General features: G+C 44.3%; 1 protein-coding gene across 8 annotated transcripts in view; it reads right to left on the bottom strand.

The window, feature by feature from the left end:
• LOC127411258 (gephyrin-like) overlaps window positions 1-17,702 on the bottom strand; it is a 137,956-nt gene that overhangs the window by 14,914 nt on the left and 105,340 nt on the right. For all 8 annotated transcript variants that reach the window (XM_051646683.1, XM_051646685.1, XM_051646684.1 and 5 more), the window contains 4 exons: window positions 3,575-3,667; window positions 2,108-2,163; window positions 1,098-1,217; window positions 879-937 (listed from right to left, as the gene is read on the bottom strand). In XM_051646683.1, coding sequence (XP_051502643.1) covers window positions 879-937; window positions 1,098-1,217; window positions 2,108-2,163; window positions 3,575-3,667 — 328 coding nt within the window. The remainder of the gene's footprint in view (window positions 1-878; window positions 938-1,097; window positions 1,218-2,107; window positions 2,164-3,574; window positions 3,668-17,702) is intronic.

The raw sequence follows: 17,702 nt of genomic DNA, 5'->3' as shown, positions 1-17,702 counted from the left end.
TATGTAAGTATGTTACGTATGCAAGTTGAAATGTATGGCTTGAAAAAAATAAATGTGACAAGATTTTAAAACAAAACTATGCATCCCTATTAAATTAATATTTCACCCAAAAACTAAACTGCTGTCTTAATTTACACACCCTCATGTCGTTCCGAACCCGTACGACTTTCTTTCTTATGTTTAGCACAAAAGGAAATATTTTAATCAATATTTTGGTTCGTTTTCTTTTTTTCCAATACAATGCAAAACAATGCAAGTTCTTGCAAAAACGCTGACTCTGTAAACAAGTTTCTCACTTATCGCTCATGAATGTGCAACACACGTCAAGATTTTCTCTGAAAAATGACAAATTTCATATCATATGCCTTCAGAAAACTTGGAATATGATGCACGAGTCGCATAGACTACTTTTATGATACATTTGGGTAATTTTTTTTTATCTTTAAAGTGAGTCACTATCAACTACCATTGAAAAACTGACCGGGATATTTGTTAATTTTTACATTTGTGTTCCACATTAGAAAGTCATACCAGTCTGGAATGACATGAGGGTGAGTAAAAGTTGGCATTGTCATCTGTCTTTCTTTTTTTTTTTTTTTATGCTAGGTTGTTTTTTTTTAATTGTTCAGAAGCCAAACGATTCATTCAGGTATCCGAACTTTGTTCAAAGAACAACAAAAATGTGGCATCAAACTTGGTTGTGATTAATTTTGGTGCAATTGGTTGGCAAATACTTTATACTTTCATGTCGCATCAGATCTGGTTTGACTTGGTAGGATGAAGAGTATAAATTAGGTTAGTTAAGAAAAGTAAAGTTTGGGGGTTTTCAGCTTGCTGGCTGACAGGTTGTGAAGAAACCAGTCTCCAGTCCCACCGACCTGATATCCTGTCCTGGACGCGCCTGAACCAGGATCCTCACCTCCAGCTCCTCTGTACCCTATAATACATGAACAACCAGACTGAAATGCATGTATGTGTATACAAATGAACATGGGTTTAAAATCACCAACAGTGGATCTGTTGTATATTAAAAGCAGTGGACCCAAATATATTTGTATATTCTGAATTGGTACGCAAAGATTGCGTGATATGCTTACATCTTCAGACTCTCGTAGCAGCTCTGTGTCCTCTACTTGAACTACGGCATCTGCTCCACATGGGATCGGAGCCCCTGTCGTCACCCTCATCACCTGCCCTGGCATGACAGTGAGAGTGGGCTAAACACATAAACACAGAAAGACAAACCCTTAGTCATCACACAACATTACACCTGGTCTGCAGTGTGAAAGCAATAGAACACTGATGTCTGAATAATACAAGCATCCATCCTATACTGGTTAGCATCTTAATACATGGGTAGTGGACAAATAACATATCAGATTCTAGGTTAAAATGTACGGTACATAAGTCTAAAAACGTATAGGCCTACAATATGTCATTTATTATATACAAGTTTTTCACCATTTTTAATTATCATTGCCTTTACTAGTACATTTTACAGTAAACAGTCCTGCAGTGTGATATATACATTTTTAAAAGTATAAATATTTAATGTAGTCACTCAATTCATCAGAGATCATAAACACTGCATGCATAATAATTACAGCAGAGTCTGATTTTATTTAGATGAATTATAGCAAGTTTCACCCCAGGACACTGCTGAAACTGCTCATGTAAACTACCTACCTAATGACATAAACACTCACATGTAATACAGCCACATGACATCAGCTAACAGAAACAGTATAACAGAATGACCCATTTGATGATGCACATACATTTAGGCTAAAACAAGCACACACACACACCAGACAGTGCTCTCTATGGACATCAGCCATGAGTGCAGGCCTGCACTCTGCTCCACATGGCCCACGGGGATCTCCCTCTCTCTCTTTTTCTTACTGATGCACTCATTAAAGCATGCTCACTAAGTTTTCTTGCCATCTGAGCACACAAGCCTCCTGCAGACACAAGGAGCCAGTGCAAAAGCAAGCATTTCCAGTGCATGTGTGTGTATGTGTGTGAGAGAGAATCAGCAAGCTCACATCAGATTTTCAGGCACATGACAGGGTAAGAAGAAGCACTAATGTGTGTTAATTTCATTCACCTGCTCCCCAGCCTGAGACTCCCCAATGATGAAGCGATCTCCAGGGCCATCAGCAGCTGACAGACAGCAAAAGATAAACTCCTGTCAAAGCACTATTATCTGCCCAAAGAGCACACTCATACAAAGTCATTTTCATGAGGATAAATGGCTTGGTGAATGAGGTTACATTGAGGTAATAATAAGGTTAATATATCTTATTAAGTTTATCATGATAAAATATGGTCTTCAACAAAGCCACTTACATTGGAAGTGGCCGCACATTTAGTTGAACAGACACAGGGTTCCTATTTTTTTATGTGCAATTCAGTTTGATTCCAATTCATTTGTGTATTTTTCAATTAGAGTATAATGTCCATTTTGCTTATATATCTCAGCTAATGCAGTTAATTATACAGAGGACTTTCTAACTTTGTACATTACAAAAATATTAATATTACACATTTTATTTTATCATTAGTTTAGTTAGTCATCATTTTGGTCACATTTGAGCTTTTTATAAATGTACAATGATGTCGATACATCAAATGTCATGTCACATTACAGAATTTACGTCTGTCATGCACCAGTCATCAACAAGTGCCTGGAGAACAATGGATGGCCAGCAGCCACCCTTTGAAATTAACGGAAGCCATCCGTCGGGGTAAGAATGTTTTTTTTAACGCATTTTCGCTTTGTCGATAACAGAACCACGCAAAAAGTGAATGGAAACTTGGCTATTGATACGCAAGACAAAAACGGTACTGCCTCTTTAAGAATACAGGCAGTTCAGTGAGCGTTACAGAAGAATTTCGGGTGAGTGCACATTAATGAGATTGGAGTCACACGGCTTCTTTACAACATCCATGCTATGTGTGATTAGAATTAAAAGTTTATTTTATTTGTATACATTTTTTAGTAAGACTGTAACTGACTGTTAAAAACAGAAAGAGCATTAAAAGAGACCTTATTCAATGACAAATGGATTGTGTTGGTCTCATCTTTAGACACACGAGTCAAACCAAACTTTTACCCTCAGCATGCAATGAAACAATCTTTGCCAATATACTATTCAATCACTGGTGTGTGAAATCTGAACATTTACCAGCCAGTGGCTAATCACAGGCATTTATAGTGGCTTAGTGCAAAATTCGGTTGCAAATGTGAGTGATTTACTTGCATTGTACAGGGTTGTGTGAACAGTAAAAGAATGACGGGATTTTAAGAATCGATCTCGGGATCATTCAAATGAAGATTCATCGGAAAATCAATATTATTTACATCAAAGCCAGTCTGTGATGGCATAAAGGTGCCGAATTAAATTACTTTGCATGTTAAATATGTTCTTAAAACGAGGAGTTACCTCATTAGTTACGCAAGTCAGTGATCATGTGGACCTGCCAAGCACCAGCTCCAGCACCAGAATGCTTTGGTGAAACTGGCTAAATGAGACCTTGTGGATTCAGTCATTTGGTTATAATGAGCTCTCACCTCGAACAGCGTAGCCATCTTTAACTGACGCAGGGAAAGGAGGCAGGTTGTCTTTGGCATAGACGTCCTGAGCCAGAACTCGACCCATTCCATCTATAAACATACAAAAGGGGGAAAAGTAAAAAAAAAAAGTCATTTGATTGTAGAAGCAGCTCAAAAAGAAAGCACAATGGAAGTTTGCTTCTATGTAGGTGTAAAAAAGGGGGACATGTGTGGGGGCTCAGAGTCCCTGAGTCAGACAGGCAAAAGCTGTGTGAGACAGCAAATGCATGCATGCAGCCACACGGATAAGAGCATGAACGGAGGGACGGAGGAATGAGAGAAACATGGGAAGAGATGGTGCAGACAGAGGACTCCGAATGAAGAGTTAGAAAGGTGGATGAGTGTGTGTGCCCTGAAACACAGATGTGCCATTTCCTCTGAGCACCAAAAACACACTACTGTGCACACACACTTAGACGCACAAAGCCAGGGATCTCCAGAGGGAGCAACAAGCTCCCACCCACACATGAAAATAAGAAGAGAGAAGAGAGATGACAGAGAGAGAGAGAGAAGGCAAGGAATAAAGAACTGGGGAGAGCCAGAAGGAAAGACATAGAGCGACAGAGAGAAAAAGAGAGCAAGAGAGTGCAAAGGCGCTCTTGAAGAGATAAAGACTGCAAATAAGAAAGGGAGAGTGAGCTGATGCTAATGAGACCTCTCCTCGGTTGGAGGCTGATTAGAAAAGGCTTATTTCTCTAAAACAGCACATCTGACGAAGCTCTAAATATAGCGCTTGTCTGGATTGGGAGATCAAACAGATGGGTACGGTGTTATCTACACACAGAGATGAGTACACAAACTCGCATCACTGAGAGCGCTGACAACCCAGTCACAGTGCAACTGCAATGATTCCCTGAAGCTACAATACAATGAGCCCAGATCTACTCAGCACAGCCGATCACATATTCAGATGCTGGGCCCGCAAAGAGACCAAGTGTAAGCCTGAAGTCCAAACTCACTACTTCAAAAACGAATCCCACATCTACAAAAAAAAAAAAAAAGGAACTGTAAGGACATGTTTTGTGATAAAACTGCTAGACGGAGCAAAATGGAAGTGAACAGGTGCTTTTAAAGGCACATTAACTCCCATACTAAAAAGCTTCTATAAATACTGAATATGCTTGTTCATCTGTAAATAGGTTATAACGCCTTCAGATTCATTTGATCGGTCCATTATTTTAAAACTGACATTGATCTGCTGTGCTGCAATTTAACGGTTGAACTCTTTTTAACTTGACATGGTGTCTTAAAGGCGCTGCATTCATGGCAGACTTTAAAAGGATAGTTCATTCGAAAATGAAAATTCTCTCAACATTTACTCACCCTCATGCAATCCCAGATGCGTATGACTTTCTTTCTTCTGCTGAACACAAACGCAAATAATGTGAAGGATGTATGAGGTGTTTTTTTTCCATATAATGTAAGTCAATGGGGTCCAAAACTTTCAAGCTCCAAAAAGGACATAAAGGCAGATTACAAGTAAATTTAAGTCCTTATTAACTATAATTCTTGACATCTGGCCTGATTTGAACAGTGCAGTCTTCAAGATGGTGATGCTCTGACACTGCACATTATTGGCAGGTCCTCAATCCCAGTATCATTATGCAAGACTTTGCATTTTCATTTTCTAGTGTTTATCATCAACCTTTTGGCGACCACGTTACAAAGTATGCCAAAAAAAAAAAAAACTGCAACTATCATTTTGACTCACCTTTGCATTTTTTTTTAATCCCCTTTTTTCTCCCCAATTTGACATGCCCAATTCTCACTATTTACTAGGTCCTCGTGGTGGCACGGTTACTCACTTCAATCTGGGTGGCAGAGGACAAGTCTCAGTTGCTTCCGCTTCTGAGACAGTCAATCCGTGCATCTTATCATGTGGCTCGCTGTGCATGACACCGCGAAGACTCACAGCATGTGGAGGCTCATGCTACTCTCCGCGATCCACGCACAACTTACCACGAGCCCCATTGAGAGCGAGAACCCCTAATCGCGACTATGAGGAGGTTACCCCATATGACTATACCCTCCCTAGCAACCGGGCCAATTTGGTTGCTTAGGAGACCTGGCTGGAGTCACTCAGCACACCCTGGATTCGAACTCGCGACTACCCAGGCCCCTCACCTTTTTTCAAAATAGTCCAGTTGGCCATTAAACCATGGAAACCTTGTCACACTGTGTCTGGTTCATCAACAGCACTCTGTGTGTGCATCAAGCGCGTGGAAATGTGTGAACGAGCTACTCTCATGTAATTGCTCTCAAGGAGACTGCAAATGTCAAGGTTTATTATGAATAAGGACTTGAAATTTGGTCTGTTCCTCATCCAAAGCACTTGTATTACTTTAGAAGACATGGATAAAACCATTTGAGATATATGGATTAATAATATGCAGCCTCTATGTCTTTGGAAGACTTGAAAGTTTTGGAGCCCATACTTAAAGGAATGTTCTGGGTTCAGTACAAGTTAAGCTCAATCAACAGCATTTGTGGCATAATGTTGATTACCACAAAAATACATTTCGAAAAAAGCAAAAATCGAGGTTACAGTGAGGCACTTTTTTTCTCCCCTTTTCTCCCCAATTTGGAATGCCCAATTCCCAATGCGCTCTAAGTCCTCGTGGTGGCGTAGTGATTTGCCTCAATGCAGGTGGCGGAGGATGAATCTCAGTTGCCTCCACGTCTGAGACGTCAATCCGCGCTTCTTATCACATGGCTTGTTGAGCGCGTTAACGCGGAGACATGGCGTGTGTGGAGGCCCATGCTATTCTCTGCGGCATCCACGCACAACTCACCACGCGCCCCACCGAGAGCGAGAACCACATTATAGCGACCACGAGGAGGTTACCCCATGTGACTCAACCTTCCCTAGCAACCGGGCCAATTTGATTGCTTAGGAGACCTGGCTGGAGTCCCTCAGCAAGCCTTGGATTCGAACTCGCGACTCCAGGGATGGCAGTCAGTGTCTTTACACGCTGAGCCACCCAGGCCCCTGATTTTTGCTTTTTTTAAAGAAAAGGAGGAACGAGTCAAAATAAATTTTTGTAGTAATCCACATTAACATTATTATGCCACAAATGCTGTCGATTGAGCGAAGTAAGTCATATAAATTTGAAATGGCATGAGGGTGAGTAAATGATGAGAGAATTATCATTTTGGGTGGACTATACCTTTATTTTGAAAAAGACAACATTATAGAAGAGAATCTCATGTACAATTAATCATAGGCTTTGTTCACACTGTCCACAAATCTGATTTGGTTTTTATATATTCAAACTTTAGGGCTCACCATGGTGCATAATTCAAGTTGTATGAGAGAACACAAGTGACAGAGGCCTTTGTTTTATTCACTATTAACTAATCACAGCTCCAGACTATATTGCGCACTTTGAATGTCGTCACATCTTAAATGATGAAACATAAACTGCTTGAAACATTAATAAGGTCTTCTGATTGAGACACATTTCAAAATAGCAATCTAGCATGGCTTCTCATACCTTAATGTTTATTTCAAGATATAGCAGAGGCAAAAGATGCAAACATACTAATTATCATCCATTACATAAAAAAGGAATGTTCACATTCCTATTAGGAATGATTACTTAGACACCCATGTTGGTGTGACTATTACTTATACACCAACATTCAACAGAACACAGTAAAAACCTCAGCTTCCAATAAATGGCCCATCTTCTCCAAGGCTGAGTCCATTTATAAATCGTTACATTCATTTTATTAACCAGCATGACAGGGAGACGTTTTAAAACATACACCCCGCTCATAACTTACACCCATCTTGGTGTGTGAAAATCGCTATTTAAAAAATTTATGAGAGACATTACTTGGCGGGGTGAGAATATTTCCTCTATTTACTCTACTCTGGACCTGGTGTCCTTGTGCTCACGCTGAGCTGAAAATCCATCACTTTTATCTGTCAGAGAACAGTGAGGCTCGACTTGGGTTACTGATGGCTTGAAGGTGCAATGTTTGAGGTACTGGTGTTTTTTATGAAAAGTGGTGACACATGGAAACGTCCTGGTTACTTTCGTAACCTCCGTTCCCTGATGGAGGGAACGAGACGTTGTGTCAATGTAGTGACTCTAGGGGTCACTCTTGGGAGCCCCAAACACCTCTGCTTTTTTGCAAAAAGGCCAATGAGAATTGGCGAGTGGAATTTGCATGCTACTCCCCCGAACATACGGGTATAAAAGGAGCTGGTATGCAACCACTCATTCAGGTTTTGTGCTGAGGAGCCGAGACCAGGTCCCGGCCATTTCAGCGGGTAGTTCAGCATTGTGGCAAGAGGGTCACAATGTCTCATTCCCTCCATCAGGGAATGGAGGTTACGAAAGTAACCAGGACATTCCCTATCTGTCACTCACTCAACATTGTGTTGATTTAGTGACACTAGGGGTCCCTATACAAAATGCCACAACTATCTGAACTGTGTTACATGAACTGGTGGTGTGTGACGGGCAGACCGCTGTGTGCCTCGTAGCCAGCACACCAGGCCGTCATGTAACCTCCCCCAACGCTCTTATGAGCGTCGAACGGTCCATCAGGAACAAGTTGACTGCCCAACTATAGGGACAGGCTAGCCCAGTCGAGGCCTTTTCCCTCTTTTTTCTCCCCAAAAAGAGTGGAATTTGTTAACTGACAGGGAGCCATAGTGTCTGCGTCAGGGGGTGTCCCTCCCAAGGGGAAGACACCGCGGAGACCACACCCCGCCCAAAAGGGGGGGGGTATTTTGAGTGGAATACGTCACATGGTCTTACCGAGTCTTGTCGAAAGTATGTCAGGTGGAGAGGTCCCATGGTTGGTCCTACCCGAAGGGGGAGGAGTTTCTACAGAGCATGGCGACAAACAAGGGGCAGAGGCAAGAAGATTTTGCGGAAAATATCACAAGGGGTCGCCTTTGGGAACCAGCACATGTGGAGCACCTACCTCAGTACAGGGTCTCATTAGCGCATGTACTGGGCCGGCAGCGAGTTTCTCCGCAAACTCAACTGCCAGAGGGCTAAGGAGGAAAGTCATCCAGGGGTCACAGTCTGTGAACACGACTGGGAGTCAAGAGCGCACATCTTCACCTCAAGGGAGGGGAAAGGTGCTATGCACAAGTGGTAAACCCGGCCAGCTGTCCCGGAACTTACCTGCTCATGCCTGCCAATACACGGGACGAGACCGGCTCAACCCGGAGATTGTAGAACCTCACAAAGGTGTTGGGTGTTGCCCAGCCCGCTGCTCTGCAGATGTCAGCCAAAGAGGCGCCACTGGCCAGGGCCCAGGAGGCTGCCACACTCCTGGTAGAGTGGGCTCATAACCCCGCATGGGGTAGTACGTCCTGAGCCTGATATGCCATCGCGATGGCGTCAATGACCCAGTGGGTGATCCTATGTTTGGAGACAGCGCTTCCTTTCCACTGTGCACAAAAGCAGACAAAGAGCTGCTCGGAGCTTCTAAGGCTCTGCGTGCGATCCAAATAGATGCGTAAAGCTCGCATCGGACACAGCAACACCAAGGATGGGTCTACCTCATCCTAGGGCAGCGCTTACAGGTTCACCACCTGATCCCTAAAAGGGGTCATGGGAACCTTGGGCACATAGCCCGGTCGGGGTCTCAGGATCATTTGAGAGTAACCCGGACTGAACTCCAGGCACGATTCGCTGACAGAGAACGCCTGCAGGTCCCCTACCCTTTTTATGGAAGTGAGCGCAGTCAGGAGGGCAGTCTTCAAAGAGAGTGCCTTAAGCTCAGCTGACTCCAAGGGCTCAAAGAGAGCTCCCTGTAGACCCCAAAGGACTACAGAGAGGTCCCACAAGGGGACGAGGCGCGGTCTGGAGGGATTCAACCTCCTAGCGCCTCTCAGGAACCTGATGATCATGTCGTGCTTCCCAAGTACTTACCATCTACTGCATCATGATGAGCCGAAATAGCGCAGTGGGAGGATTCCAGGGAAGCAAACAGGTCTACCTGTGCTCGACCGAATTGACTCCAAATCAGCTGGACCACCTGAGGGTGGAGTCTCCACTCTCCCCTGAGGGTAACCTGACATGACAGCACGTCCGCTGCGGTGTTGAGGTCACCCAGGATGTGAGTGGCTCGTAGCGACTTGAGGCGCTGCTGACTCCAGAGGAGGAGACGGCGGGAGAGTTGTGACATGCAACAGGAGCGTAGACCGCCTTGACGGTTGATGTATGCTACCGTCGCTGTGTTGTCCGTCCAAAGCAACACGTGCTTGACCTGGATCAAAGGCCGGAACCTCCACAGGGTGAGCAGTACTGCCAACAACTCTAGGCAGTTGATGTGCCAACACAGCCGCGGGCCAGTCCAGGAGCCGGCAGCTGTGTGCCCGTTGCATACGGCGCCCCAGCCCGTCTTGGAGGCATCTGTTGTAACCATGACGCACCTGGCGACCTGCTCTAGGGGAACCCCTGCCCGTAGAAATGCAAGGTCGGTCCAAGGACTGAAGAGGCAGCGACTCGAGTCTGAAGCCAGTGCTGAAGCAGTCTCATATGCATCAACCCGAGCGGTGTGGCCGCCGCTGAGGATGCCATATGCCCCAGAAGCCTCTGAAAAAGTTTCAGTGGAACCACTGTCCTCTGTCTGAACGCCTTCTCCAACTCCAAACCGAGAAAAGAGATGCTCTGAACTGGGGAAGACGCGAGGGGACAAGGACAGGCCGAAGGGGAGGACCTTGTACTGGTACGCCTGGCCTTCGAAGACAAACCGCAGGAAGGGTCTGTGTCGAGGTAAGACCAAGACATGGCAGTACGTGTCCTTCAGGTCTACCACCACGAACCAATCTTGATGCCGGACGCTCGTTAGAGTGCGTTTTTGCATCAGCATCTTAGACGGGAGTCTGTGCAAAGCCCGGTTCAGTACTCGCAGGTCCAGGATTGGTCCTGAATCGCGTAGCCGAGTCGGACGGTCTGGGTCAGCCATCGTGATGGGTTGGAAAGCGCGAGCCATGCGCCCAAACTCCGGGCGAGGGGGACCAAGGGAATGATCATGTCGGACGTACCGGCGGGTGGGGCCTCGCGGCGGGGCAGAGCTCGAGATGCCACATCGAGGGGACTCGAGCCTCGTGGCCGTGCTGAGTCCAGGGACATCGAAGCACTTACCTGACTCCTGCCGCCGACCATAAGATTGGCCAGGGAGAGGGGAGGAGGAATCTTGTCCCCATATTCCATTGGAACCAATCCCGTGTGGGCATGTTTGTGCCACAGCTAGGCGCACAGGGGCGGGGGGTCCACCGCTGAAGCACCATACCTGCCAAAATGGGACGGTGGTCGTGATGACGGCCGTGCGCATCGGATATGTGACCCAGGAGATGAGGGAACCATTCTTTTGTCAGGCTTTTGGGTGCTGCAGCCTCCTGGCTGGTTCTTGGCGGCCGGCCGTGAGACGGGTGGCATCTACTTCCTTTGGAGGACTCCACGCTGGAGCCGGGCCACGGAGGCGGGCTGCGGCGGAGCCGGTGTTGTTGTTGCAGGAGGACGCTCTTGGCGACGAGCAGACAGGGTGCGGGGTCTTAAGCCGCGCCGGGGCAGGATATGTTGTAAGGCCTCCGTCTGCTTCTTCACCGCCAAGAACTGCTGGGCAAAGTCCTCGACGGCATCGCCAAACAGGCCAACCTGAGAAATGGGGGCGTCAAGGAACCGTGCCTTGTCCGCCTCTCCCATCTCGACCAAGTTGAGCCAAAGGTGGCGCTCCTGGACCACCAGGGTGGACATCGCCTGCCCGAGAGACCGTGCCATGACCTTCATCGCCCGGAGAGCGAGGTCGATCGCCGAGCGCACTTCCTGCATTATTCTCGGGTCAGAACTACCCTCGTGCAGTTCTTTTAGCGCCTTGGCTTGGTGTACTTGCAGGAGAGCCATGGCGTGCAGGGCGGAGGTGGCTTGTGCAATGGCACCACAGTCTTCAGGGACGACATAATCCTACAGGCCCTGGACAGGAACCTCGGGCGCCCGCGCCAGGTGGCGGTGCTCTGCGGACACAAGTGCACCGCGAGCGCCTTATCCACCTGGGGATCACCGAATACCCCCTGGCTGCTCCACCATCGAGGGTAGTGAGAGCGGGGGAGCTGAAAGACCGGGACCGGGCAGTAAAAGATGCCTCCCACGATCTTGTCACCTCCTCATGCACTTCCGGGAAGAAAGGAATGGGGGCGGGGCGTGGCCTTGGGTGGTGCCCCGAGCCCAGGAATCAATCGTCGAGCCGCGAGGGTTCAGGGGAGAGTGGAGGGTTCCACTCTAGCCCGACGCTCGCGGCCGCCGAAAGCAAGCTGTGACCGCAACGTTGCCATGGTCATGTTCTCGCAATGAGGACATGACTCATCCACGAACGATGTCTCTGCGTGGGCAGTGCCCAGACACGTAAGACAGCGATCGTGGCCGTCAGAAGTGGAGAGATAAAAAGGCATCTTTAAAAAGATGTTCCGTGTGTATGCTGCTCTTTTTGTGAATGAAAATATACTCTTTTAGAATATACTCTCTTATTCTCTCTTATTTCACTCTGCCGAAGCACCCAGGGCCATTCTCTGCACTCCACGGGTGCAGAGGGGGAGAAGCTGCTGAAATGCGCCGTGCGTCTTTGGAGGGAATTGAATTCAGTGCACTGAATACAACCGCTCGGCACCGAAGAGGAAATCTGAATGAGTGGTTGCATACCAGCTCCTTGCAAATTCCACTCGCCAATTCTCATTGGCCTTTTTAAAAAAAATCAGAGGTGTTTGGGGCTCCCAAGAGTGACCCCTAGTGTCACTACATCGACACAACGTTGAGTGAGTGACAGATAGGGAAGAATGTTTTTGAATGTCTGTTGGGGTTAGGTTCAAGTTACGTGTCGAATGTTTTTTTTTTGACGAGCAGACAGTCTGCATCTGTGCGACTCGTCTGCATATGCACCTGCTGTTGACTGTACTAAAGAGTTTCACAAAGCAGTCACAGTGCACATGCAGTGAATGTGTTTGTATAGGATTGCGGTCAAGGGTATACTTTGTAAGGCAAGAGTGCTCGACAGTGCATGACAGCATGTGGAAAAACAAAGTATACCCTTCCATTAAGAAATGTATCTGATTGCCCCTAAATCAGCCTAATCATAAAGGGCTTCCTTCAGACCAACTAAGTGGAAAAATTGTCACACTCCCCAACAACTATTGGATTTTGAAAACTTGTAGTTTTGCACATCCCTAAACCAGAGGTTTTTAATCAAATTTTGATTGATGAGTTTGCTGGTTTTCATAGCAGTGGTCATGGGGAAATAATATGGAATGCAAAATGACAATATAGCTCTCCCATTCTAGGCCATTATCCAAAGAAGAGTTAGAGCTGAACATGGGACATGATTTCATTATTTGAATCTTAATGACAACCACACTAAGTAAAATCAGTGGAAGAAGCTAAAAGGTTGCAAAAGATAACAGTGAAACGCTTTTGTTTATTATGCTGTGGATCCCAATTTGCAAACTATCCATAAGATAAGAACATCCAAAATCAAATTATGTTGAAAATAGTATGTCAAAGGTGCTCGAATGGCATACTATTTCAAGCAGATTGTCAAAGGATGGAATTGTGCATGCTATGAAAGAGAATTGGTTTGCAATGATTCTCTGTTGCAGTATCAAGATGATTTAATGTTATGGTGTGTTCCAATACTGTCATATTGGGTTACTTCCAGGGTTGGGGAGTAATGAAATACATGTAATGGGATTACGTATTTAAAATACAAAATATAAGTAACTGTATTCCACTACAGTTACAATTTAAATAATTGGTAATTAGAATACAGTTACATTCAAAAAGTATTTTGATTACTGAAGAGATTACTTTGCATTTTATTGTCATTTGTTTCATTTAATATTTACTCCTTTCAGATGGAAAACATTTATACATATTAATGATGCGATCCAAAGTGCATTTGAACAGCGGTGAAAAACTTTCTTATGATGTGTTACATTCATACGAGCAGACAGAGAGGTAAGTTTGAAGCAGAAGAAATAGAAATAAACCTTGTGTAAATTGTCAGCTTTATGCTAAGCTAAAATGCTATTTCTAGCCATTTTACATGCACATGTTACCAGGCACGATCATACTTTTTTATCAAGAAAATTCACGTTGGATCATAATTTCTTTTTTTCTCGTAAGAACTTTGAAATTAGGGCAAAAATCATATTCTTGATAATAATGTTTGTATTGTTTTCCTGTAAAAATATAACAAAATCCTTAAAACAAGATCAATGTGATTGATCTTGTTTTAGAAATAACACTGCATAAGATATTTAGGTTTTTCAGAGAATGTATTTTTAACGTGTATTTTGTCTTAAAGAGCTTTTATAGTCAAAACAAGTGAAAAATCTAACAGTGCTGAAGATGTAATCCAAAGTATTTAGAATATGTTACTGACCTTGAGTAATCTAATGGAATACGTTACAAATTACATTTTACAGCATGTATTCTGTAATTTGTAGTGGAATACATTTCAAAAGTCCTCCCAACCCTGGTTACTTCATACTCAAAAGTATGTGATTTACCATCCCCAACATAGTTATTTACTACTTTTAGTGCATCGTCTGCAAAGTATACGAAGATGTGTGCAAATTGTGATTCAGCCATGCTCACATTACTCCTTAAAGGAATGTTCCAGGTTCAATACATGTTAAGCTCAATAGACAGCATTTGTGGCATAATGTTGATTACCACAAACATTATTGCCCCTACTTTTCTTGAAAAAAAAAGCAGAAATCTGCGTAACAGTGAGGCACTTACAATGGAAGTGAATGGAGGCCAATTTTTTAGCATTAAAATACTCACTTTTTCAGAAATATAGCCACAAGACATAAACAATATATGTGTAAACAAGATTTTAGTGTGATAAAATCACGTACTAACCTTTTCTGTGTAAAGTTACAGCCAATTTTACAACATCGCTGCCATGACGATGCAATGTCAACAAACACTAAAATCATAAAACGACTGTAAAAATTAGGATTTAAACAATTTTACAGCTCAAATACAAGAGTTTTAACAGAAGAATTAATATAAGTGCTTTTATAAAATTATAAGCTTCACATTTCTGCCTTTAAACCTTCCAAAAATTGGCCCCATTCACTTCCATTGTAAGTGCCTCACTGTAACCTCGATTTTTGCTCTTTTTTTATGAAAAGGAGGGACAAGTAGAAATACATTTTTGTTGTAATCAATATTATGCCACAAATGCTGTCGATTGAGCTTAACTTGTATTGAACCCAGAACAGTCCTTTAACGTTGACTAACTTTGGAATCGTATACTTCCATAATACAAATTTCTGAATCTAGCCATTCATTTTTTGCCTTACTCCACCCTCTCGCAAGTAGTTATCAACAACTCTCAATCGCCCCCCCCTGGTCTGGAGGTGAAATGACGCTGCAGCATGGATGACAGCAATTCCACAACATTCTGTGCACAGATGAGCATCAGGCATGCTCGAAGGTGTGCGCCGGATATGAAGGTGCTGGGTAAGGTGCTCACTGACCTGTGCAAAGTTTTGGGGTATGGGCTGCACTGGCCAGGGCGCTCCTCTCTGCCTTTACTTCGGGGCCAGTACAGAGAGGAATTTTCCGCCAGCTTGAGCCATTCTGGCGCCAGATGCCTTTTCGTGCTGGAGGGACCAAGTCACCTGTGCTGGGCCCTGCCACACGCATGCCACATTTCACTACAACATGGGCAATCCCAGAATCCCCCACCACATGGACCGAAATTGACACCCAGCTCACAGCCTGAGTCTTGGTAGTCTCGCAAAGCCATAACCTTTGACTAAACTGCTTAAGGTCTGGTCCTCGCTGCAGCTTATTCTGGCCAAGAACTGCTCACTTACACAGGAAGAGACCGTCTGACTGACATGTGGGCAGGGTAATCTTAAACTATCCCACAATAATAGACCAGCTGTACAGAAAACACGGGAAAAAATTGTGGAAAATGTGTTTAAACTTTTTGATCAGAATTTCATTCCATTCAAAACTGATTTGTACTGATTATTTTACAGTCATCATTGTGTGCAATATGCATCAGACGGTCAGCGAACCTGTGGGCGGACTAAGGCTGAGACTAGCAAGTGGTAGAGGTCTGCAACCCGACCCGAGCCCAACGGGCCCTGAAAACCCGTCAGGTTTCCGGAAAGATTTGGGTCAGTTTTTCCAAGTATGATTTGGGTTCGGGTCTGGTTCAGGTTTGTAACTAATGAAACAATAAATCGGCCTACCTTACTTGTTTTGCGCACGTGCTCTTACTCACAGACACGGGTGAATGGACGAGTGAGCGGAGCTGAGCAGGTGTTTTCAATTCATTCCAATGGTAGCAGAGCGCCACGCTCGCGATAGGAATTGACAGCAGCGTGAAGCAAGTGTTGAGAACGGAAGAGAGCGTCAAAGAGTTTAGAAATGCTCAGCTGAGGAGCAAAAAATGCCAACTGCAAACAGACTTCAAATGATGATTGCACGCATTCATTGTGGCAATACTGTGGCTGGGTAAGCAAAAGTGTATGAAATCATTGCTGTTTATATACTTTGGGCATTCAGACATGAAGCTGACATATTTCCAACTGTATTCGCACATATTTAAGATGTTATTATTGTAACTGAACATCCCAAAATGATAGACTGCTGGCATTGTGAGCAACTTTGAGTGGATTTTTAATTCTCCAGTGAACACGTACATTAGGGGCTGTCCAAACGGAATGCATTTTTCATGTCTGCGCTTTTTTTCAATTGTTCTGTTTTTCCAAATGTCCTTCATGAACACATGCTGGACGGATGTCTTTGACCACTGCACAGCGTCTCACGCAGGACCGCCGTATTTTTTAGACACATTGACTTTCTGAAGAAGTTCAGTGTTATGTTTACTGCCTGTGTACTTTTACTATACTGTTACGAATGTTGTCTACAATGCTTACATATATCCTATTATTTTGAGAAGAAATTATTAAGAGAGTGAGCGAATTCAGGTCCGGGTCAGGTTTGGGCTTAAAATTTGACAGTACCGGTCAGGTAGAGCCGGGTCGGATCAAACAGTCTTGGGTACGGGTCGGGTTCGGGCCTCATTTTAAGGCCCGTGCAGATCTCTAGCGAGTGGTGGCGGAATTCATATACACATGCAAGGGTGGCTGCCTTGTGTTAGTGATGGCTGTGAAAATAACAGAAGAGCCACCAAAAACAAATAACATGGGATTTTAAAACTAAACAGAAAGCAGAGTAACAGCTTTCAGTTTTTATGCCAACCATAAAGTAAATAAAAACTATGGGGTGTAATCTAGCCCATGAGACCTGAAAAAAATATTCAAATTGAAAGCTTTAACACTTGGATTTGTGTTGGAGGTAGCCACATGGCATAGCTGTGTGGAAACTATCCACAGGAACTGACTTCAGATAAGAATATGTCAGTGAGTAGAGTGACAGTATTTCTTCTCCCTGCTCTAAGCATTCTGTAATCACTCCACTCCAGGTTTTCCACTCCGTGCACTCCGTGCTCCCTCACTCCAAGTTCGCTCAACAGCATAAATTACCATTACCATTCCACTGTAAAGTTCTATTAATATGTGACGTATTGCGCATATTTTTTTTCCCCACGTGCAAGAGGAACACTTAATTATTGTTTTTCTCTACAGGTCTTTTCAAATTCCACAACAAATCTTTGGACTTGCCAAATTACACCTTTTTTTTTTCATTCTAATTGCTAATAGTCTATTAAAACAATGTGAATTCTCGTTGTGTTATGCTCGTGATGTGGTATCAGAACGATCTTGGAGTGAGAGAAAAAACTCTGACGCTCTGTCTTTGGAGACAATGCTTCTCGCTGCAAAATCATGCAGCTCCTCTTCCACTCTGTACCACTCACATACTCTGTTTCAGATAACCGCAAATGGCATCAAAGCTTCAGAGGAGGTCAGCAGTTTGAAAACAACAAAAGACTGGCGAATGGACAGGAGCGACAAGATTAAAGCTGGAAGGATGGAGAGATGTTGGAAAAGAAAGAAAGAACAGATGTGTGACAGATGAGGAGCTACAGGCATGAGAGATGAAAAAAGCAAGAGCAATGGTTAAAGCCTGAAAAG

The sequence above is a fragment of the Myxocyprinus asiaticus genome, chromosome 20 (genome assembly GCF_019703515.2).
Source record: "Myxocyprinus asiaticus isolate MX2 ecotype Aquarium Trade chromosome 20, UBuf_Myxa_2, whole genome shotgun sequence".
NCBI classification, from domain to species: Eukaryota; Metazoa; Chordata; class Actinopteri; order Cypriniformes; family Catostomidae; genus Myxocyprinus; species Myxocyprinus asiaticus.
The sequence above is the reverse complement of the archived record's forward strand: the minus strand, read 5'-3'. Positions and strand labels throughout refer to the sequence as shown.